This window comes from Rattus norvegicus, chromosome 2, assembly GCF_021556685.1.
Source record: "Rattus norvegicus strain SHRSP/BbbUtx chromosome 2, alternate assembly SHRSP_T2T, whole genome shotgun sequence".
Classification (NCBI taxonomy): Eukaryota; Metazoa; Chordata; class Mammalia; order Rodentia; family Muridae; genus Rattus; species Rattus norvegicus.
Genome location: NC_141535.1, coordinates 177,689,562 through 177,710,790, shown reverse-complemented (window position 1 = coordinate 177,710,790; position 21,229 = coordinate 177,689,562). Strand labels below are relative to the sequence as shown.

Here is a 21,229-nt window from a genome sequence, read left to right as displayed (position 1 = left end):
TTTTCCAATATTTACAACTCCTTTACCACCTCCACTGAAATGTGGGTTACCTTAAAGTTCAGGCCTCCCAGAATATCCCCATCCTTGTCCTTTTGACTGACAAGAGAAGAAAGGTGCCCTAGCTTGGTAAAGATGGGCATCATTCTTGTGCACCTTTCATAAATGTGCATTGTCACCCAAAAGTATGGGATGCAAATGGCCTCCAGGCAGAAGCACTGGGTGCTACCTGAACCAACATAATGTTCCTGCAAAGCCTCCTTGTGCATCTACCTTAAGGCAGCCAAGACAGAAGGCAAGTCAACCTAACTGTGGTTTGGGTAGGAAGGTGAAGTCAAAGAGGGAGCCAAAAGTAAGGCAGGGCCAGAGTGTCCGGGAGATACACAAAAGCTTGGAAGCACTGGAATCCAGCAGCACCAACCCAACTGATTAGGAATCTTAAGCAGAAGGGAGGGGTGACCATACAAGGACAGCTGGGTCAGCAGGGTAGACTGCACCAACCTGCTTCAGGTTGTGTGTGCCAGTTGACCTATTACAGATAAAAGCAGCAAAGACCACAATGGTCTCACTGGTATGGTGGGCAACATCTCCAGGCCTGGACTGGAGAGATGGCTCAGTGGTTAAGAGCACCTCACTACTCTTCCAGAGGTCCTGAGTTCAATTCCCAGCAACCACATGGTGGCTCACAACCATCCGATGCCCTCTTCTGGTGTATCTGAAGACAGCTACAGTGTACTTATATATAATAAATGAGTAAATCTTTTTTTTTTTTTTTCTTTTTTTCGGAGCTGGGGACCGAACCCAGGGCCTTGGGCTCGCTAGGCAAGCGCTCTATCACTGAGCTAAATCCCCAACCCCTAAATGAGTAAATCTTTTTAAAAAAAAAAAATTCTCCAGGCCTGACTGATGGAGTCAGCCCTGCCATGGTGATTGGAGAAAGGCAATGGATTCAATTTGGGAAGCAATAGGGTTACCTAGCAGACCATCAAAAGGGAAGATTTTCCAAGGAGTAGGGAAAGTCCAGGATGAAGGCATCTTGCATGGGTAAGTCTTGATAGAAGGAATTCTTGAAGAAAGTGAAATGTAACACTGAAGACCTGCGGCCCAAATTGGAGGCTCTGAAATCAAAGTCAACCCTGGCTCCAGCCCCTCTACCACGTTGGACTGTCAGAAAGTGCTGGCGCTGGGATAGTTGATGGTCAATGCCTACCAGCGAGGACTCCCCCTAAGCTTTGTGAATGCTTAGTCGCTACACTAGCATTCATATCATCACTGACATCCGGTCTGAATACAAACGCTACTTACTGTACAGTTATTGAAGACCTTGTTCCAGCTCACTGCAAGCACCATGACCTTTTCAGAAGTGAAAAGGCTGGTAAATCACAAATGCCCCATGTTGGACCCCCATGGGGAAAACAATCAAAAACAGACCCACCAAAGGGTGAGTTCACAGAGGACCACAGGTGATTGTCAGGATGTGATCTCCACATTTCCTTGTACAACTCCCTAAGTCTGCCCTCTTCCCTCTTGACTTTAGGTGGTACCCTCTACCCTTTGTAGTTTGGTTGGTTGGTTGGTTGGTTAGTTCTGTTTGACTTTTTTGGTGTTTTGGTTGGTGGTGGTATTTTTGAGACAAGGTTTCTCTGTACCCTGGCTATCTTGGAATTCACTCTGTAGACTAGGTTGGCCTTGATCATCGATATCCACCTGCCGTTGGGATTAAAGATATGAGCCAACATGCCCTGCCCCTTTTCATACTTTTTAAACATTTTGATACAGTTCTCTCTTAAGAAAACTAACCCAGGTGTTGTGGTGCAGGCCCCAAGTGGACCTCTATGAGTTCAAGGCCCATTTGGTTTACAAAGAAAGTTCCAGGACAGCCAGAAGTGCACAGTGAAATCTTGTCTCAAATGAAAGAAAGATACTCTCACAATGCTATATTAACCCTTTTTGTCTGCTCCATAAAAATAGTGCTGGGACTCTTGAAATGTTTCCTTTGACACAGAAAACACACACATACACAACAAACTAAAAAAAAAAAAATGTTTCCTTTGCCATCTGACAGAGAAGGCTGGAGAAACATTCAGGAGACAGAGCTGTTTTCTGGCTCTGGTGGCTTCCCCAAGGTTCTGGGATGCGGAACAGCCAGTGGCATCCAGTGTCCAAGCTGTTATATAGCAGCGTACTGAGTGGGATTGCAGCGATTTCTCTGCCATTTGGTGAGCTTGATCCATGCCCTTTTCAACAATATCTGGACCTCGGGTTGGTGATACAATAGGACTTTAAAATCTTCAGTGGCTGTGGCTGCTCTGAATATCTGTTTTTCCCCTCTGTGCTTGATCTCTCTTGAGTTCCAGCCCAGGCTTCATAGTGAGATCCTGCCTCAAAAACAAGACAACACAATGAATGTGCAGAAGACAAGTTTCCCTCTTTAAGTATGTCTAAGTGTATAGTTCAGTAGCAGCAAATGCATAATCATGTATTCTCCACTCCTCCCAATCCAGTCCTACTTTTGTTGTTTCCCGTGTTGATAAACTAACCTGGAGCCTCAGGCATGCTGTGCAAGGGTCCTCACACACAGCCACAACTTGCATTTTTATCTCTATGAATTTGGCCATTCATATAAATGAAACTATATGTTTATTCTTTGGAGGCTGTGTTATTTTGTGTAGCAAAAACATCCTTAAGGGCCATCCCTGTCCTAGCCTATATCAGAATTTCATTCTTTTTTTTTTTTTTTTTTTTTTGGTTCTTTTTTTCGGAGCTGGGGACCGAACCCAGGGCCTTGCGCTTCCTAGGTAAGCGCTCTACCACTGAGCTAAATCCCCAGCCCCCAGAATTTCATTCTTAAATCCGTTCTTTTTTAAAGCATCTACAATTTTGTGCATACTTGATGCCATTAAAAATATTCTTGATAGAGAGAAGGCTGAAGAGATGGCTCAGTGATTAAGAGTACTTAACTGCTCTAGCAAGTCTCCAGATGAGTTCCCACATCAGGAAACTTGTTAAATCCAGCTCTAGGGAATCCAACACTTGTGCCCTCAAAGCTCCAGGGGACTTTTTGTCTCTGACTTCCAAGTGTACCTGTACGAACACATACACCTGCACCTAGCTTTAAAGTAATAATTTTTAAAAGGAGTAAATCTGGGGGCTGGGGATTTAGCTCAGTGGTAGAGCGCTTACCTAGGAAGCGCAAGGCCCTGGGTTCGGTCCCCAGCTCCGAAAAAAAGAACCAAAAAAAAAAAAAAAAAAAAAAAAAAAAAAAGGAGTAAATCTGTAAGGGGGCTGGAGCAATGGTTTAGCACATAGTGCTTTTCCAGAGAACCGGTTTGGTTCTGTGCACCCTTGTCAGCCAGCTTACAACTGCCTGTAAGCCACACCCCTGACTTCCCTGGGCACCCATTGCACCAATATATTCATACCCATCCACACCCTACATGTACACACCAAAAAAGAAAACAAAAAAAAAAAAAAAAAAAGAAAGAAAAAAGAAAAAAGAAGGGCAAGCAAAATGGCTCTGAAAGTTAAGGGACCTGCTGCCAAACCTGAAGATTCGAGTTCAATGTTGAGGACTCACATGATGGAAGGAGAGAATTGACTTCTCACAAATTGTCCTCTGACCTCCACCCATATGCCACGGCACAGGTTTCTACACAGGAACATACACAAAATAAAATCAAAAAACAAATAAAAAAACTTCTTTAGAGCTGGTACAAGCCTGAACCTGAGGCAGGAGGAACACATTTTCAAGGCATGTGTGTACTATGAAGCAAATGCAAGTCCAATCTGGCAATTTAGTGAAAATTTGTCTCAAAGTGAAAGGGGGCCGGGAGGGATAAGGAACTGTGGGTTGTAGCTCAGCAGAACAATTGTCTAGCTTTCTCACAAGGCCCTGGGTTCAAGCCCTCCTCAAAAAATTCAGAGAAAAAATAAACCCTCAACTTTAAATCCTGTCATGGTGACACAGGCCTGTAACTCCAGTACTGAAAAGACTGAAAGAGAGATTATGAGTTCAAGGCTAGCCTTGGCAACATGGCAGGACTTTCTCTAACAAAAATAACAATCTTTAGAAATAAAACTCGGGTTGGAGATTTAGCTCAGTGGTAGAGCGCCTGCCTAGCAAGCGCAAGGCCCTGAGTTCGGTCCTCAGATCCGAAAAAAAAAGGAAAAAAGAAAAAAAAATTGTTAGAAATGAAACTCGCCGGTCAGTGGTGGGACACACCTTTAATCCATCACTGGAATTCAAGGCCAGACAGGGTCACACAAAGAAATCCTGTCTTCAAGAAAAAGTGGGAGAGGGAGATAGAGGGGGAAAAGAAGGAAACGAGGGAGTGAGAGGGGAAGAGAAAGAGAGAAGAACTCTTAACATGAATATAATCTGGCTTTCTCATCAATTCCCATGGGGAAGGCTGTGGACAATAGCACTTATTTTCTTTCACCTTTTAAAAATAAAAGAACAAAGGCTGGTAGTGGTAGAGCACTTCTTTAAGCGACAGACGCAAGCAAACCTCAGTGAATTCAAGGACAGCCTGGTTTACATAGTGATTACCAAGACAGCCAGAGCTATGAAATAAATATGCACTCAGAAAGAGGAGATAGAGGAGGAGGAGGAGGTAGAGGAGGAGGAGGAGGTAGAGGAGGAGGTAGAGGAGGAGGAGGTAGAGGAGGAGGAGGTAGAGGAGGAGGAAGAGGAGGGAGAAAGGAAGAAGAAGAGGAGAAGGAGGAGGAGGAGGAGGAGGAAGGAAGGAAGAAGAAGAGGAGAAGGAGGAGGAGGAGGAGGAAGGAAGGAAGAAGAAGAAGAGGAGGAGGTGGAGGAGGAGGAGGAGGAAGGAAGAAGAAGAAGAGGAGGAGGAGGTAGAGGAGGAGGAGGAAGAAAGAAGAAGAAGAAGAAAGAGGAAGAGGAAGAGGAAGAAGAAGAAAGAGGAAGAGGAAGAGGAAGAAGAAGAAGAAGAAGAAGAAGAAGAAGAAGAAGAAGAAGAAGAAAGAAGAAAAAAGAAGAAGAAAGAAGAAGAAAGAAGAAGAAAGAAGAAAAGAAAAATATTTCCTGCAGGCTCCTGAACTCTAGATCCCGCCCCCTACAGGTCCATGGAAGAACTACAACTTCCAGGGGGCTCTGGTGTCGGCCCTGCTTGACCCGGCTCACTGAGGACTCCATTTCCCAGCTATCCCACTGCTGTCAGGGTTGTTTCTAAGCGCCCCCTCGCGGCGCACAGCGGCGGCCTATAGTTCCCGGCGGCCCTCGCGGCAGGCTGAGGGCGTCCGGGCAGTTCGCGATGGCCGCGGCTGGTTCCGCTGCCGTGTCTGGGGCCGGGACCCCAGTGGCGGGGCCCACAGGCCGCGACCTCTTTGCCGAGGGGCTCCTGGAGTTCCTGCGACCTGCTGTGCAGCAACTCGACTCTCACGTGCACGCGGTCAGGTGCCAGACCGGGTTACTGGGGGCGGGGCCTTCGGAACTGGCTTTGTAGGGGCGGGGCCCCGAAAAGATTAGAGACGTTCTTGAGACACTGCTGTTGAGACTGGGTAGAGGCGGAAGGGCCTGGGCGAGGCCTTTAAGTTAAGGTTGGCTTGCCTCAGTATTTGGGGAATAAGTAGAATTCGTTTCCCGCGTTCCAGTCACTGACCGTTTGTAGGCTTTTGTACCACTTTGCAGAGAAAGCCAAGTAGAGCTCCGGGAACAAATTGACAACCTAGCTACAGGTGAGTGAGCACCCAAAATACCTAGAATCCCTGATCTCGCTTTCAGGAACTGTTTTCCCAGGTTAGGCTAGGTTTCTGTCACTTGCTTCTCAATATCAGAACTACCCACGGACTCCGGGGATATTTTTAAGACAGAATGGAAGAAGGGAAGGTGTGGATCGCACAAGGCTGCAAGAGTATTTTTCATCCCATTCCTTTCTTACGTTCCCTAAGAACAAAAAAATGAGCCATTAGATGTTGGTTGCACATTTCCTCTTTACAGAACTGTGCCGGATCAATGAGGATCAGAAGGTGGCCCTGGATCTGGACCCCTATGTTAAGAAGCTGCTTAATGCCAGGCGGCGAGTTGTCTTGGTCAACAATATTTTACAGAATGCACAGGTAAAAAAAAAAAAAAATTCCGACAGAGCATGGTATTGCATGCTGTAATTTCAGCATTTGGTAGGTTAAGGCAAGAAGGGTGGCTTGAACTTTGGGCATAACCCTCTCTCAAAAAAAAAAAAAAAAGAAAATTGAGTCCTTTAGTTCTTTATCCTGCTTTATGTCTTCAACACAGTGAAAGCAACTCAGGGGGGAAGAGTGGTATTAACTGATCTGACGATAGAAGTCCATACTACCCCACCCCCAATACTGGGCCTCAAACTTAGGGCCTCCTGCATACTAGACTCAATTCTTCATTTCTAGTGGCTGTCATTTATGGGTTTTATTTAAAGGGCTGGCTTGAAAAGAACCAGACAGGTGTGTAGCCAGCTGGAGGTAGAAGCTTGCAAATATCTGAGTCTGAGGTCTACAGAGCAAGTTCCAGGGCTACACAGAAGGAAGACACAATCTGGGGTCTGGGGGAAGAGGGGAAGTCAGCCCTTTCTTGACTCACCCTTACCTGACTCAGTTAAAACCTTTTACAGCAGGCATTAGATTTCCTATCTTCCTGTCTTATAGGAACGACTAAGGCGGTTAAACCACAGTGTGGCCAAGGAAACAGCCCGCAGGAGAGCCATGCTGGATTCAGGAGTTTACCCTCCTGGTTCTCCAAGCAAATAAGCCTGGACCTATGACCAGAGTATACAGTACTATTCTCCAACAGCTTTGTCTTGGTAGACAGAAGATTCCAGCAAAGTCTCCGTAGACCTTTGATTTGTTTGCACTATGTACTCATTCATGTAGCAGCCTCAAGAAATATGCATACAGCAGGACTATTCCTAAAGAACCTCCATTACAGTGTCCTTCCAAGAATGAGCCTCTACCTTTTGTTTTGTTTCTTGAGACAAGGTCTCAATATGTAAGGCAGGCTGGCCTCAAACATATTTTCTTGCCTTAGCCTCCTGAATGCTGGGATCATAATAGGCATGTGTCAGGGTGCCTGGCTCAAGCCTTTGTACATTTTTTCCCAAAGAATGTTAAGTAAATTAGGCATCATGTGCTAGAAAATCTGGGAAGACACCAGAGATTTATTGCAGAAAGTACACTACTTCTCCCTCTCTGCCTCACCACAGTTCCTCTCAGAAGGTAATAACCTTCCCAGAATCATCTTACACATTTTTAGTGTTTAGGTTAGTTCCTATTAACAAGTATCACAACTATTGCCTTCATTCCTGCCCAAGGAGAGCATGACAAATAACATGAGAATCCAAGGTCAAGGGCAGAGCCTTGATAGCTAAGAGCCCCTAAGCTTTTGTGATTGTGTTTAGGCTACTACATGTTTTAAGGGCTAGAGGGATAGCTCAATGGTTAAGAGCACTGGTGGTTCTTCCAGATGGAGTTCAGTTCCTAGCACCCACATGGTGATTCCAGGTGAATCCAATGCCCTTGTCTGGCCTTTCTAGGTGTAGCACACATACACACACATGTTGCAGACATACATGCAGGTAAAACATCCATTCTCATAAAATAAAAAATTAAAAGTTACATATTTAAGTGCTACCATTTCGAGGCCTAGTTAGCCAGTGTTAACCATACTGTTACTCTTATTACTTGGGCCTGGGCAAAGTTTACCTGTAACTTAATTTTGTTTACAATTACAGACCTAGGTAAAGTCAAGATAAATAATTTATCCTCTTGACCACCCTGGCTTGACTATGTTAATATTAAGTATTACTCAGCATTATTAATAAATCCTTGCAATGGTTATTTTAACAAAAAAGAATATTGTATTGTGGTTTCAAAGGGTTCACCTTGACCCATGTTTTGGGGCCTATTTTGAGACATGAGAGTACTCTTCTGAGAAGGGAATGCTGTCCTCTGCCTGCTTCCTTTTATCCCTTTATTCTACCCAAGCACTGAGCTCACAGGATGTTTTCATTCACACTTAGGGTTAATCAGAAAATTCAGGTATTTCAGGCCAAGCTGACATGAAAATCAACCATCACATGCTTAAATGTTATTCCAGGAGTCCATTACTTTTAATTTATATAATTTGAAACAGCAATCTCAATGTTTATAATAAAGGACTCAACTTGAATTCTAATGAAGTATATAGAAGGCAGAGGTGGTTGCTACATACTGAAGAAAAACAAAACCAAAAGCCCTAGTAGGAAGTACTTTAATCATTTTTCTTAGAAAAAAAAAAAAAAATCCCCAGACACTCAACAACAGTTTACAACATTTCAACAAAAGGTACTGGTTGGGAGTGGTTAGGTTTAAATATTGGGAATGTGTGGCATCTGCTTCATTACAGATGGACGGATGGCATATGCAGTCACAAATGGGAGATTTCTAGCTGCTTGGCCACTATCAAAACACTAGAATGACATTTTCTTTACAGTCTGTTTTCCTTCCTGCTATCTCCCTATACCACAGAAATGCCACCATCTGAAGCCCCGTGGTGGCTGGCTCAGGCTCATTTTCCCTTGGGGAAGGTCACTCCTGAGTCTCCATGCTTTCTTCTTCTTCTCCCTGAGGCGGCTCTTCTGTGTTCTCTTCCTCTTCCTCTCCCTCCTTCTTCTCAGGCGGCTTTTCATAGGCCTTTTCTGAAGGTGTCACAATCACTCCATCCCAGGTAGATATTTCAGAAGCAAGATCTAGAAGAGACAGGGATAAAACTCACTTCATGGAAATAGCCCAGTAAACAAAATAAGCTATATTCATTCATATTAAGACAACCTTAAGATACAGCTTCTCTATAGATAGAGCCCCTGAACCACACCACAGAGAGAACTTACAGCTGGCGTCCCCCTCCTGCCCAAGGATCTTCCGAAAGCCTCCGTGGGAGAGAATTCGAACCAGAGTCTGAGCTGTGTAGCAGACCATATCCTGAAGAATAAGGAGGAAAACATGAGCCAAAATAAACAGACTACACATGACTGACATCCTTGGCCTTCTAGCCAGAACCTCACTTATTTCATGGTTGTCTTAATACCTGCTGTTCTAGGGTCATAACTGTGTGTACCCTGAAGTTGCCACTCTCACAGGGGTCAGTGATGCCCACTGACCCTGGCAGGAACAGTCCTGCAGCCAGAATCTGCAAGCAGCGCCTGAAACACAAAAACACTTAGAAAGCATCCAAAACAACTTATAACCAAAACCCAGAGAAGCATGTTATACCTGTAAGCCACGTTCAGGGCCAAAGGCTGTCTGGTGGGGTTGTTCATTACAGCGTAGTGCCCCTGGAAGAGAGTAAGTCTGGTAGGCATGCTACCGTCTGGCAATTCCATATTCAAACACACTAAAACTTCAAGTCATGAGGAAAACTAGCAGTAATGAGCTGACAGCAGTAACTGCTACGTGAGTATTAAAGCCTCAGTGAAGTAGGAGACTTCACACACTAAACCTTCCTGTCTCCCTAAGTAACCCTGCTGTCCTCTAACTCTGCCTCTCTAAGATTAACCAAAATTTCCCTTAAGCTTCACTGAATTTCTTAAATGTTGGTAGGTTTAAGAGTAATCCAGCTCCAGGCCGGAGAGATGGCTCAGCGGTTAAGAGCACTGACTGCTCTTCCAAAGGTCCTGAGTTCAATTCCCAGCAACCACATGGTGGCTCCTAACCATCTGAATGCCCTCTTCTGGTGTGTCCGAAGACAGTGTGCTCACATACATAAAATAAATAAATAAATCCTTTAAAAAAAAAAAAGTAATCCAGCTCCATGTGTTTGCACACACCCTTAATTCCAGTACTATGGAGGCAAAGGCAGACCAGAGTCTAAGGCCAGCCTAGTCTACAAAGCAAGCTCCACAAGGCCAGGGCTACATAAAGGAAACACTATTTCAAAAAAGAGAGCAATCTAGAGGAAGAGTGACCACAGTGCACCCTTGTTCCTTTGTGCAGTGCTGGCAATTGAACTCTCACATATTAGAAAAGCACTATACACAGGCTACACCCTCAACCTCCCCTTTTTACTTACAAGTAGGTCAAGGATCCAGGGTGTAAGAGGCTCAAAACCAGGAAAACGAATCCGTAAGTCCTTTAGCAATCTGATGAGAACTTTAACTCTGAATAAGAGACCCAGGGATTATAAATCACAACATATTGATATTTCTACAAAAGTTAGGAGTCAAAGCTGTACTATATACATGGTACCTACCAGCTGGCTCAGCAGAGAAAGGCATTTGTACCGTAAGTCTGACAAACCTGAATTCAATCCCTAAGACTCACAGAAGAGAACTCCTTAAAGCTGTGCTCAGACTACAAATGACAATGACATATACATGCCGGCACGCACACACAACAAATAAAATATATGCATGTATATATGTGCATATGTGCATATATTATGTATACATACACACTTACACACACACACACACACACATCCTCCTTCAATCTTATTTTAGGTAAAAGTCAAACATCACATCTGAAATAGTTCTGTCAGAGAAAGTAAGGGCCTGTACTGTTATTCATGGTTGTTGGGTTACAGGCCAGAATCATTACACTCCTCAGGAAAGGTTATTTTATATAAATGAGACTCACGTGGACTGAGAAGCATTTTCTTCAAACCAGCGGGCATGCCGGATGGCCGCTAAGGCACTCTGCAACACCTTGATGTCCACTGAAAACAAGTACAACAGGATAAAAAAACTTGCCTTTTATGTGTGCAATATATTCAATCCCAATCAATACCCATCCAGAAATGTGGCAAGGCTAAGGTAGCAAGCCTTTTGTCCAAACACTGTTGTTCCTCCTCAGCCAAATATGCAACAGGGAACACACTTATCTTTTCCAGTAATCTATTTCCCTTCACATTTATATAAGCTTTTACTTTTTATCTTTTCTTCAATTTTTGTTTCTTCTGTAATCCTTTTAGACTTTGAAAATGTTGGAGATTGGTTCTATGCTTTGATTCGGTGGGGAATCTTCATGTCCACACACTGAAGATCCTTGTCCCCAATTGGTTTTTGATCAATCAGTAAAAATGCCAACAGCCAGAGGCTGGGCATGGGGCAGGGTAATTAAGAGTTGCTCAGGTAGGACACAGAGGAACCAAGGAGAGGAATGGGGAGAATAAAGCCAACCAGCCATGTGAGATTTCGGGTGAGTGGTCACTGGACACTTTCCCGTTTGGGCCTGGGACATCGGGAAGGTTTAGGAGTGCCCGGCCTTTGAGGCAGCCAAGGCATTATAAAAATAGGCTAATGTGTGTGTGTCTGTGTCTTTCATTTGTGGATCCAAAAGATAGCTCCTGGCAGGTGCAGGAGGGCCATCTGTGGCATAGCAAAAACTCCCGCAACAGAAAATCCACTAGGAAGCTGGTAAAATTAACTACAAATTAAAGGCAAGTTAAACTCCTTTACAGTGGACAAAAAATACAGAAATTTCCATAGAGCTTCAAAGCTTTGGCTATCAACTAGTTTTGCCCCCACTCCACCCCCACCCTAATAACTCTCAGCAATGGGGAATGAGGGCGACTCACAATGGAGTTCTGGGTCCAGTTTCCGGAGATTGGGTGGCACTGTTGTAATGAGAATTTTCACCGTAGCATCAGAAGAGCTAATTTCAAAGCCAGTTTCATTAGTCAGCATGGTCAAGACTAAAAGAACAAAATAATCAAGATGTAAAACATATTTGTCCTGTTTTGATTTTTTTAAAAACTGTATTATCTTTAGAGCACGTGAGAGTGAACACTCACACTCCTATAGAAAGGCCAAAGGACAACCTTTAGGAATCAGTTCTCTCCTTCCACCATGTAGGTCCCACGGAATGAATTCAAGTCATCAGGCTTGGTGGCAAGCACATTCACCCACTGAGCCATCTAGCTTTTGAGACAAGATCTCATGTAGCTCAGGCTGTCTCCCAACACATTATGAAGCCAAGGTGACTTTGAACTCCTGATCCTCCTTCCTCCACTCACCAGTCCTGAGTAAAGGCATGTGCCAGCAAAGCTGGTTTATGTAATACTGATACAAATCTTAGAACTTCACACACACACACACACACACACACACACACACACACACACGCGCGCGCGCGCGCGCGCGCGCGCACAACATACTCTACCAAGTAAGCCGTATCAACCCATCCTTCATTTTGTTTTGTGACATAAGGTCTTACTATGTATATAGTTCAGGCCTTAAATTACCAACCCCCGGTTTTCAAATGCGGGGGTTATAGTGTGCCACATATGGTTAAACAGGCCAGTTTTCTGGCAGTGGGCTATTTAGTTTTTGAGACAAGTTGGACATATTGGACATATTGAAGGCTGGTCCCAGACTTCAGATCCTCCTGCTTAGGCTTCCAAGTGCTGGGATTAATAACCATGTACCAAAAAGCATCAATAAGAGCATGGACACCAGAACATGGAAAAGAGGCAGCAAGGAGACCAACCTGACTACAGGAAAAGGGTAGGGAAGAGAGAACCAAGACCTAAAGCAACAACAGGCCTGAGTATGAAGCTCGGTGGCAGACTGATGGCCGAGCACTCAGGAAGTGCTGTGTTCAATCTCAACACCACACACATAAAAACGAAAAGCAGTACATCTTTAAGCTGAGGGTTATTTCTGAATTATAGAGCTTTAACACAGAAATCAAGAGTTCAGTAGTGCACCCATATCTATAATCCTAGCACTTGGGAGGCTGAGGTAGGAGGAATGTAATTTGAGGCCAGCCTGGACTATCAAGTAAGTCTGTCTCATAACCCACCTTTCATAAAAAAGAATATAAACTAAATACCTGAGACCTACACCGACCTGACTGTCAGACCAGCTGCTGTGGCCACTACATACATATTTAGCAACAAACTCAAAGTCAAACCTTCTGAGGGATCCTGTGCCCTCAGGCTTTCCACAACTTTGTTCCCAAGGGCGGCAACAGCTTCCACTGCATTGGAGAGAAAGGACAGAAGAGTGTTACAGGGATTCATCTCTGTACATTTCCCTATTGGGAAACAGCTTGGCGTCTCTAGTTCTACCATACACCAAATGAAGCTACAATGAATGCTCTTGCCAGGGCAATGGAAGCCTGGACAGATTGAGAAGACTCGGGGAACAAGAATCCTCAGGTATGCACACCTTGTTTTCTTTTTCTTTGTTGAGACCAGGTTTTCCTGTGTAACCATGGCCTCAAACTAGGATATTTGGCTGCCTCTCTCTCCCAAGTGCTGGGACTAACTAAAGGTATGTGCCCCCATACCTTACACATGTACACCACCAACACCAACACCAACACCAACACCACCAGCAAAGAGCCTGAAGTGATGGTGTACACCTCTAATGACAACACTCAGAGGGCAGAGACAAGCAGATCTCTGCAAGCTGGGGGACAGCTAGGGCTCCATAGTGAGACCTTGTTTCAAAGCAAACCAACCATAAATAAATAATAAATCTGCTATTTTCCTTCCACACATTCACACACAAATAATGATGAAATACATAAATGAATCTGGGCTACAATTATTACTAGCCCTAAATCTAATCTCAATGCTTAGGAAAGTGGGCTGGAGTGGCTAGAGAAATGCCTCAGAGGTTAAGAGCACGTGTTCCTCTTGTAGAGGACCTGGATTTATTCCCAACATCCATTTGGTGGTTCACAACCATCTATATCTCCAGTTCCAGGAGATCCAAAGCCCTCTTCTAACCTCTGTAAGCCCAAGGCATGTACATGGTACACATACATACAAATACCCATAACACTAATAGAAATAAATCTATTAAATCTTTGAAGGAAAAGAAAAAGAGTGGGCTGAGACTCCTGTTAACCTTTGACCTACACTGACCTGACTGATTATAAGACCAACTGCTATGGCCACTACATATTCAGTAATAAACTCGAACCTTCAGAGGTCCTGTGCTTTCAGGCATTCCATGACAAGCTAACATGCCCAAGGCCCTGAGCCCCATCCCCAACGGAGAAAGATAAGAGATATACTTACATGTTGGCAGAATCTTTAGTATTACCACCAGGTCAGCCACATTGTGTCCTGTAGTCATTGTCCCCTTTTTATATGATCCTACCTGTCGGACTTCTTCAATTTGCTATTGAAAGGGATTTCAGAGACGTTTAGAAAAATAAAGGTGCTGAGTCCTCATAGAACCATTTCAGCTGCTTCTTAATACCCAGATTTGGAAGCAGCCATGCTGAAATCTCACCCCTAGATAACCAGAAACCTGGGCATGGTTAGCTGACCAGTGATACAATCTTGTCCTCAAGATTAGGAATTTTCCAGAATTCTCTGTACTTTTCCATTTTAGGCTTTGATTTGAATAACAGACAACTGAAATATTAACAGGCAAGAGCCAAGGAAATTTCCGTACCACCAAGGGTGCCCGTTCTTGGGATTAAATCAAAAACTCACCACTTCAAATGTCCCTGGAGCCACAATCAAGTTGTCAATCACATTGTTTATTTTTGTCACCAAAGAAAGGATAGAAGCCTGAAAACATCACAAAGCAAAAATACCCTAAAGCCAAAAATGACACACAACATCTGCAACATCATCACCAGACTCTCCACCTACAACAAGGAGGGAGATGAATAATTACACACACAGAGGAGTTTGGGCTCTAACGGCTCTTGATGAGAATCACACCTAGGGCCTCAAGTGTCTACTACTGGCTTACACTCTCCCTAACCAGATGGAGTAACAGTTCTTTAACTCTGAACTTTTTTTTTTTTTTTTTTTTTTTTTTCGGAGCTGGGGACCGAAACTCTGAACTTTTAACACAGCCCATGGACAGCACATACCTGCTCAGCAGAATTGGGGGCAAGGTCTTGATTCCTCTTCAACAAGGCTTCACTGAAGGAGGTCTCATCAGGTGCTGGTTTGACCCGGGGAAAAGCCATTTCACACTAAACCAGAAATTAAATTATGTTATTTACCAAAAATAATTCATAGAAGAGGGACTGAAGAGATTGGCTCAGTGGTTTAAGTGCATTGGCTCCTCTCCAGAAGTCCTGAATTCAATTCTGAATAACCACATGGTGGCTCACAACCATCTATAATGGGATCTGCTTCCCTCTTCTGGCAATGTAAACATATGTGCAGACAGGACACTGATATACATAAGCTATATAAGTAAATCTTGGGGTTGGGGATTTGGCTCAGTGGTAGAGTGCTTGCCTAGCAAGCGCAAGGCCCTGGATTCGATCCCCAGCTCCGAAAAAAAAAAAGAATAGAAAAAAAAAATCTTTAAAAAAAAAAAAAGGGGGCTGGGGATTTAGCTCAGTGGTAGAGTGCTTACCTAGGAAGCGCAAGGCCCTGGGTTCGGTCCCCAGCTCCGAAAAAAAGAACCAAAAAAAATAAATAAATAAATAAAAAAAAAAAAAGGGGGGGGGATGGGGATTTAGCTCAGTGGTAGAGCATTTGCCTAGGAAGCAGAAGGCCCTGGGTTCGGTCCCCAGCTCTGGGGGAAAAAAAAAAAAAAACAGATCTCTGTGAATTTGAAGCCAGTCTTGTCTATAGAGTTAAGTTCAGCCCTGGACAGCCAGTCCTAAGCAGAGAAACCCTGTCTTGAAAAAAGAAAATTAAGAAAAGTGCACAAGAGACTTTTTCCCCAATACTACAAAAGGAAACAAAAATGTTATGCCCTTGTAATCCCAGCTGTGATCTCAGCTCTTTGAAGAAAGAGACAGGAGAACCAACAGTTCAAAACCAGCTTCAAAAAGATATAAACAGGAACCAGTGAGATGGCTTGGCAGCAAAGGCCCTGAGTCATTAATTCTGGGACCCACTCAGAACACCATTCCTGCAAGTCTGATCACCATATTTGCTGTCGTGTACATGTAGTAATAAATGTAATAAAAAGCACTTTTTAAAACATAAACTAGAGGGACTGGAGAGATGGCTCTGACTGCTTTTGCAGAGGACCCAGGTTCAACTCCCAGTGCCCATGTGGCAGCTCACAGCTATCTGTAATTTCACTTTCAGAGGATCTAACACCTTCACACAGACACACATGAGGCAAAACACCAATGTACATAAAATGAAAATGTATCATAAAGAGTAATAATAATAATAGGGGCTGGAGAGATGACTTTGCAGTTAAAAAGCACTGGCTGTTCTTGGAAGGCCCAGGTTCAGTTGCCAGCAACAGCATGGGTCTCACATCCACCAGTAAGTACAGTTCCAAGGAATCTGACCCCCTCTTCAGCTTTCCACTAGTACTATGCATGTGTGTGGTGCACATACAGACAGACACACACACATAAATCTTTAGAATTAAAAAAATAAAAAACCCAGAAAATTCTACATTTAATTCTATTTTTCCCATCTACTCCATTTTTTTTTTCTTTTCTTTTTTTCGGAGCTGGGGACCAAACCCAGGGCCTTGCGCTTCCTAGGCAAGCGCTCTACCACTGAGCTAAATCCCCAACCCCCCATCCACTCCATTTTAAAGCCAGTACACCTTACAACACTTGTTTTTAAGTCCTTCAGATGTTCAAGTCCAAATACAAACCTTATTTTTCTGCTATTATTATTATTTTTTTTTGAAACAGGTCTTATATAAATTGCAGGCTGACCTGAACTTGCTAGGTAGCTGAGGATGACTGAATCTTATCCTCCTGCCTCTTCTTCTTCTGGACTTGGAATTATAGGTGTGCAGTCCACCCTGACATATGAAATACTCTGGTCTATGCAGGCCAGGCAAGCACTCTACAAGGAAGCTACAACAGCAGCCAGAGTGCTCATCATTTACATTAAAACAGATAAAGGCCGGGTGGTGGTAGCCCTCATCGCTACCTCATTGAGACAGAGGCAAGGCAGATCTCTGTTAGTTCAAGGCCAGCCTGGTCTACAGAGTGAGTTCCAGAACAGGCAAAGGCTACACAAAGAAACCCTGTGTTCTCTTCTCTTCTCTTCTCTTCTCTCTCTCTCTCTCTCTCTCTCTCTCTCTCTCTCTCTCTCTCACACACACACACACACACACACACACACACACAGAGAGAGAGAGAGAGAGAGAGAGAGAGAGAGAGAGAGAGAGAATGCTCAGCAGTAAGAGTGTTTGCTACTGTTGCAGAGGAACCAGACTGATCCCTAGCACGCCCATGGTAGCTCACAACCTCTGACAAACCTCTTCTATCCTCCAAAGGTACCAAGCATGCAGGTGGTGAACATATAATATATGTATGTATATATGTATGTATGTATGTATATATATATATATATACTGCAAGCACTTTATACATACACAAAAAAATTAAAAAAAAAAAAAATCCAGATGGGGGGTTGGGGATTTAGCTCAGCGGTAGAGCACTTGCCTAGCAAGCGCAAGGCCCTGGGTTCAGTCCCCAGCTCCGAAAAAAAAAAAAAAGAGCTGCCCCTGATAAAAAAAAAAAAAAAGCCAGATGGCAATGGTGGCACACACTCAGGAGGCAGAGGCAAGTGGGTTTCTGAGTTCCAGGATAGCCAGGGCTACAGAGAAAAGCCCTGTTTAAAAATCCAAACATAAATGAAGAAAGAAAGAAACTAATTATAATCTACCATGTAGTATAATATACACATTGAGCACTCTGGAGGCAGAGGCAGGCAGATCTCTGAGTTCCAGGCCAGCCAAGGTTTTATACACACACACACACATACACACACACACACACACACACACACGCAATGTCTCAAAGTAAATAAATAAGTCCTAAAAATATTTTTTTTTAAAAAAAAGGTATTTTCTAGGGTTGGGGATTTAGCTCAGTGGTAAAGCGCTTGCCCAGCAAGCACAAGGCCCTGGGTTCGGTCCCCAGCTCCGAAAAAAAAGAAAAAAAAAAAAAAAGTATTTTCTAGACAAATATTACAATCAAACTGTAAAGAAAGTATCTTCCCTGCCTTGCTTACACTCTTTTCTAAGTTTTGTTCTTATTGAGACGGTTCATTTGTAGCCCAGGCTGGCCCTGAACACTAACAATGGTCCTATTGCTGGGGTTTCCATTGCTGGTATCACAAAAGGACTTCATTCTCTTTAAGACTGGCTGGGCTGGTGAACTGGCTTGCTTTTAATATGTATTTATGTATATGCGAGTGCCACAGTGTGTGTATATGCATCCTGTGTGCAAGAGCCTGTGGAAGTCAACAGAGACGTAAGAGCCTTGGAAATCAGAGTTACAGACAGATGTGCACTATGTACGATGTAAGAACCGGGAAAAACTTGTGTCCTCTGCTAGAGCCATGTTAGACCTGTAGTTATAGCTCTAAGTAGATTGCAATATATAATAAATACAATAATAAAATAAAACCAGTTAATGGGGTATACATGTAGCATGTTCACATCTCTAGCACTCAAACTAAGTAAATAAAAACTTACAGCAGGGGGGCTGGAGAGATGGCTCAGTGGTTAGGAGCACTACTGCTCTTCCAGAGGTGCTGAGCTCAATTCCCAGCAACTACATGGTGGCTCACAACTGTCTGTAATGGGATCTGATGCCCTCTTCTGGTGTGTCTGAAGACGGCTACAGTGTACTTATATATAATAAATAAATAAATCTTAAAAAAAAAAAAAACTTACAGCAGATGAATGCCTGTAATTCTAGCATTCAGGAGGCTGAGGCAGGAAGATGATGAATTTGCAGTCAGCTTGGTATACATAGAGTTCCAGGCCAGCCAATCATACAGAAGACCCACTCTCAAAGAACAGATCCATTCTTGAATCCTACTCCAAACAGTATCTAACGTCATTAACAAGGATTCTGGGCTTCTACACCTGTAAGTGAGCAGTAGCCAGTCAAGTTCTCCAAAGCCAAAATACTCACCAAATAGAAATCAAAGGGGATGTGGGGCACAAAAGGCCTGAACCTGAAACATGAAAACAATCCAAAATTATTCAGGCAGAAAGCAAGCAAGAGAATTCTGTCTTAAGAATTCAGGCATTTCTGGGGTTGGGGATTTAGCTCAGTGGTAGAGCGCTTGCCTAGGAAGCGCAAGGCCCTGGGTTCCGGTCCCCAGCTCCGAAAAAAAAAAGAATTCAGGCATTTCTAAGCTGCATCATTCTTAGCAAAAAGCCAAATTCACTTTGTAGGACATGAGGAAAAGAAATGCTTCGAGTGGTTTTCACAAAATCAAACAGAACAATCTACTCCAAACTCCTATCTACTGAAACAAACCAAGGCAAAGACGTGAACAGCCACACTCACCCTCCTCCAGGACCTCCTCTGGAACCAAAGCGCCCACCACGACCACGTCCTCTGTCACCCCTAAAAGTACATACATTTTACTCTCATGTTGCTGAAAAAGGTTTCCATCACACCATCAATGTTATTTCAATGTGACTTACCCTGACCCCCCTCCAACTACTGAAGTCGACAGATATATCATGCTCACTTCTCCCCGATTCCAAATGATGTCCAGTCCCACTCTCATGACATCCTAATTCTGGACTTTTTTTTCTTCTGTTTTTGAAACGGAATCTCATGTATCTCCTGCATTACCTCCCCCCACCCCAAGACTGCATCCTGAGCCACCACACCCCACTTCTAATTCAGGATTTTATCAAAACTCACATCAGGAAAATACGAGTTTCAGAACCTGACATACATACCCCTACTAAGTAACCCACGATCCTGAGGCACACGGGTCGTAATATTCAGGGTAAGGTGACTTCTCATTTATTAATACAGCATACCAGTTACGAGACATGTCCAATTGGTCAAACACTAGGCACCAGAAAAATGTGCAGCGCTCCAGCCTGCTCACTGCGCACGGAGGGTGATCTTCCTGGTCCGTTAAGACCTCTCCTCCATCCCCCGAGACCCAGGAATCAACACAACTGCCCTGCTGGGGCCCGGCCCCCCTCCAGGCCCGATTCCCCGAGTCGGCCAGCCTCCTCCTACTCCACTCTCTCCGGCCCGGCTTTCCGCCGGCCGCCCAGATACAGGCCCTTCTTCCCCCGACTCCATTTCAGCCTGCTCCCCAACTCCAACCCCCCATCCCTCGAGGCTACGGCAGGAACTTTCAAGCACCCTGTCTACTTACCTCATGGCTCGCTTAATCCTGAACAATGGAGACCACTCAACCGCTCTTCGCTTGGAAGAATCAAGGTAACAGAGAAACGTCGGGTCGGCGTGTCCCAACAAACGCCTGCGCGATAGGCTCCCGCCTCACTCCGTCCCGTGCGTTTATTGGTTAACCCAGCAACCAATGGAAATGCTCTGTAAAGGAGTCAACCAATAAGAAGACATACCAGGGACAGAGGCAATTTCCTCCACTTACAGTAGAGGGCGTTCAGAATTTGAGGCTGTAAGCAGGTAAAGTCTTCTATGGTAATACAAGCATAGCCTACCAGTAGGTAGCAGAGTGGCGCAGCGGAAGCGTGCTGGGCCCATAACCCAGAGGTCGATGGATCGAAACCATCCTCTGCTATCGGAGACTTTGTTTTTCTTTTTACGGGTGAAAATACAATTAAATTTTTCCATAGCAAGAGATGTGGGGTTTTTTTTCCTTCTCCAACTTTTTTTTCCAGACAGCGTCTTGCTTTGTCACCCTAGTTTACATAATACTCGTTAATGTAGCCTGAGCTGTCATCAAACTCTTAGCAATCTCTGCCGTGTGCCGCCTCACTTGAAAACATAACTTTTACCTTACGGAAATATCAGAAATAGTTCCATTTCCCACCATTTTTTCCCTCAATATCATTACTGTTATATGATTCTTTTTTATTGAAAATTGTCATACAATTTTTCTTGATCATGTATTTCTCTTCCCCAGTTCCACCCAGATCCTCCCTCCCCACTTCCCTATGCTAGGTGATTCTGACAAGTATTGATGTATTATTTACTTTTGTAGGCATCTATTCCTTCTAAGTAACCTCATTAAAATAAGGAATACTTTATCAGGTCGGCAAGGTGAGTCGGCAGGTACAATCGCAACTACCTGAGTTCGACCTCTGGAGACTCAGTGATGGAAGGTGAGCCGCGATCTGCATTTTGTCCTCTGACCTCACTATGAATGCCGTGGGTGTGGTGACACCCACAAACACAACATAAATAAATGTAACGGAAAAAAATTTAAAGGATATTTTGGTAAACATGGTGGAGCATGTCTTTAATTCCCGCACCTGGGAGGCAGCGGCAGGAGAATCTCTGTGAGTTCAAGGTCAGACTATTCTAGGTAACCAGTCCATGCCAAGTAAGTCTACATAGGGAGATCCTGCCTCACAAAAACAGTATTTTATCATCTCAGAAAGAT

The 21,229-nt window shown here is 44.0% G+C and overlaps 2 protein-coding genes and 1 non-coding gene across 4 annotated transcripts; 2 read left to right on the top strand and 1 right to left on the bottom strand.

The window, feature by feature from the left end:
- The first annotated feature begins 5,239 nt into the window (after positions 1-5,239).
- Positions 5,240-7,834, top strand: Snapin (SNAP-associated protein). Of its 2 annotated transcripts, NM_001170576.2 has the most exon segments (4): positions 5,240-5,413; positions 5,648-5,694; positions 5,957-6,075; positions 6,634-7,834. In NM_001170576.2, coding segments are annotated over 4 exon segments (411 nt in total). In that variant the 5' UTR covers positions 5,240-5,270; the 3' UTR covers positions 6,736-7,834.
- A 383-nt stretch (positions 7,835-8,217) lies between these two features.
- Positions 8,218-20,128, bottom strand: Ilf2 (interleukin enhancer binding factor 2). Its single transcript, NM_001393800.1, has 14 exons — positions 20,018-20,128; positions 19,180-19,239; positions 18,799-18,841; positions 14,803-14,907; positions 14,414-14,491; positions 13,991-14,093; positions 12,874-12,939; positions 11,537-11,653; positions 10,597-10,675; positions 10,031-10,118; positions 9,235-9,296; positions 9,050-9,164; positions 8,853-8,943; positions 8,218-8,711 (listed from the first exon to the last, which is right to left on the bottom strand). The coding sequence occupies exons 1-14, from the start codon at positions 20,020-20,022 to the stop codon at positions 8,551-8,553; spliced, it is 1,173 nt and encodes a 390-aa protein (NP_001380729.1). The 5' UTR covers positions 20,023-20,128; the 3' UTR covers positions 8,218-8,550.
- Positions 20,129-20,332: 204 nt separating this feature from the next.
- On the top strand, positions 20,333-20,404 carry Trnam-cau1 (transfer RNA methionine (anticodon CAU) 1). The gene has a single exon. It is a non-coding gene; the product is annotated as a tRNA-Met (tRNA).
- Positions 20,405-21,229: the final 825 nt, after the last annotated feature.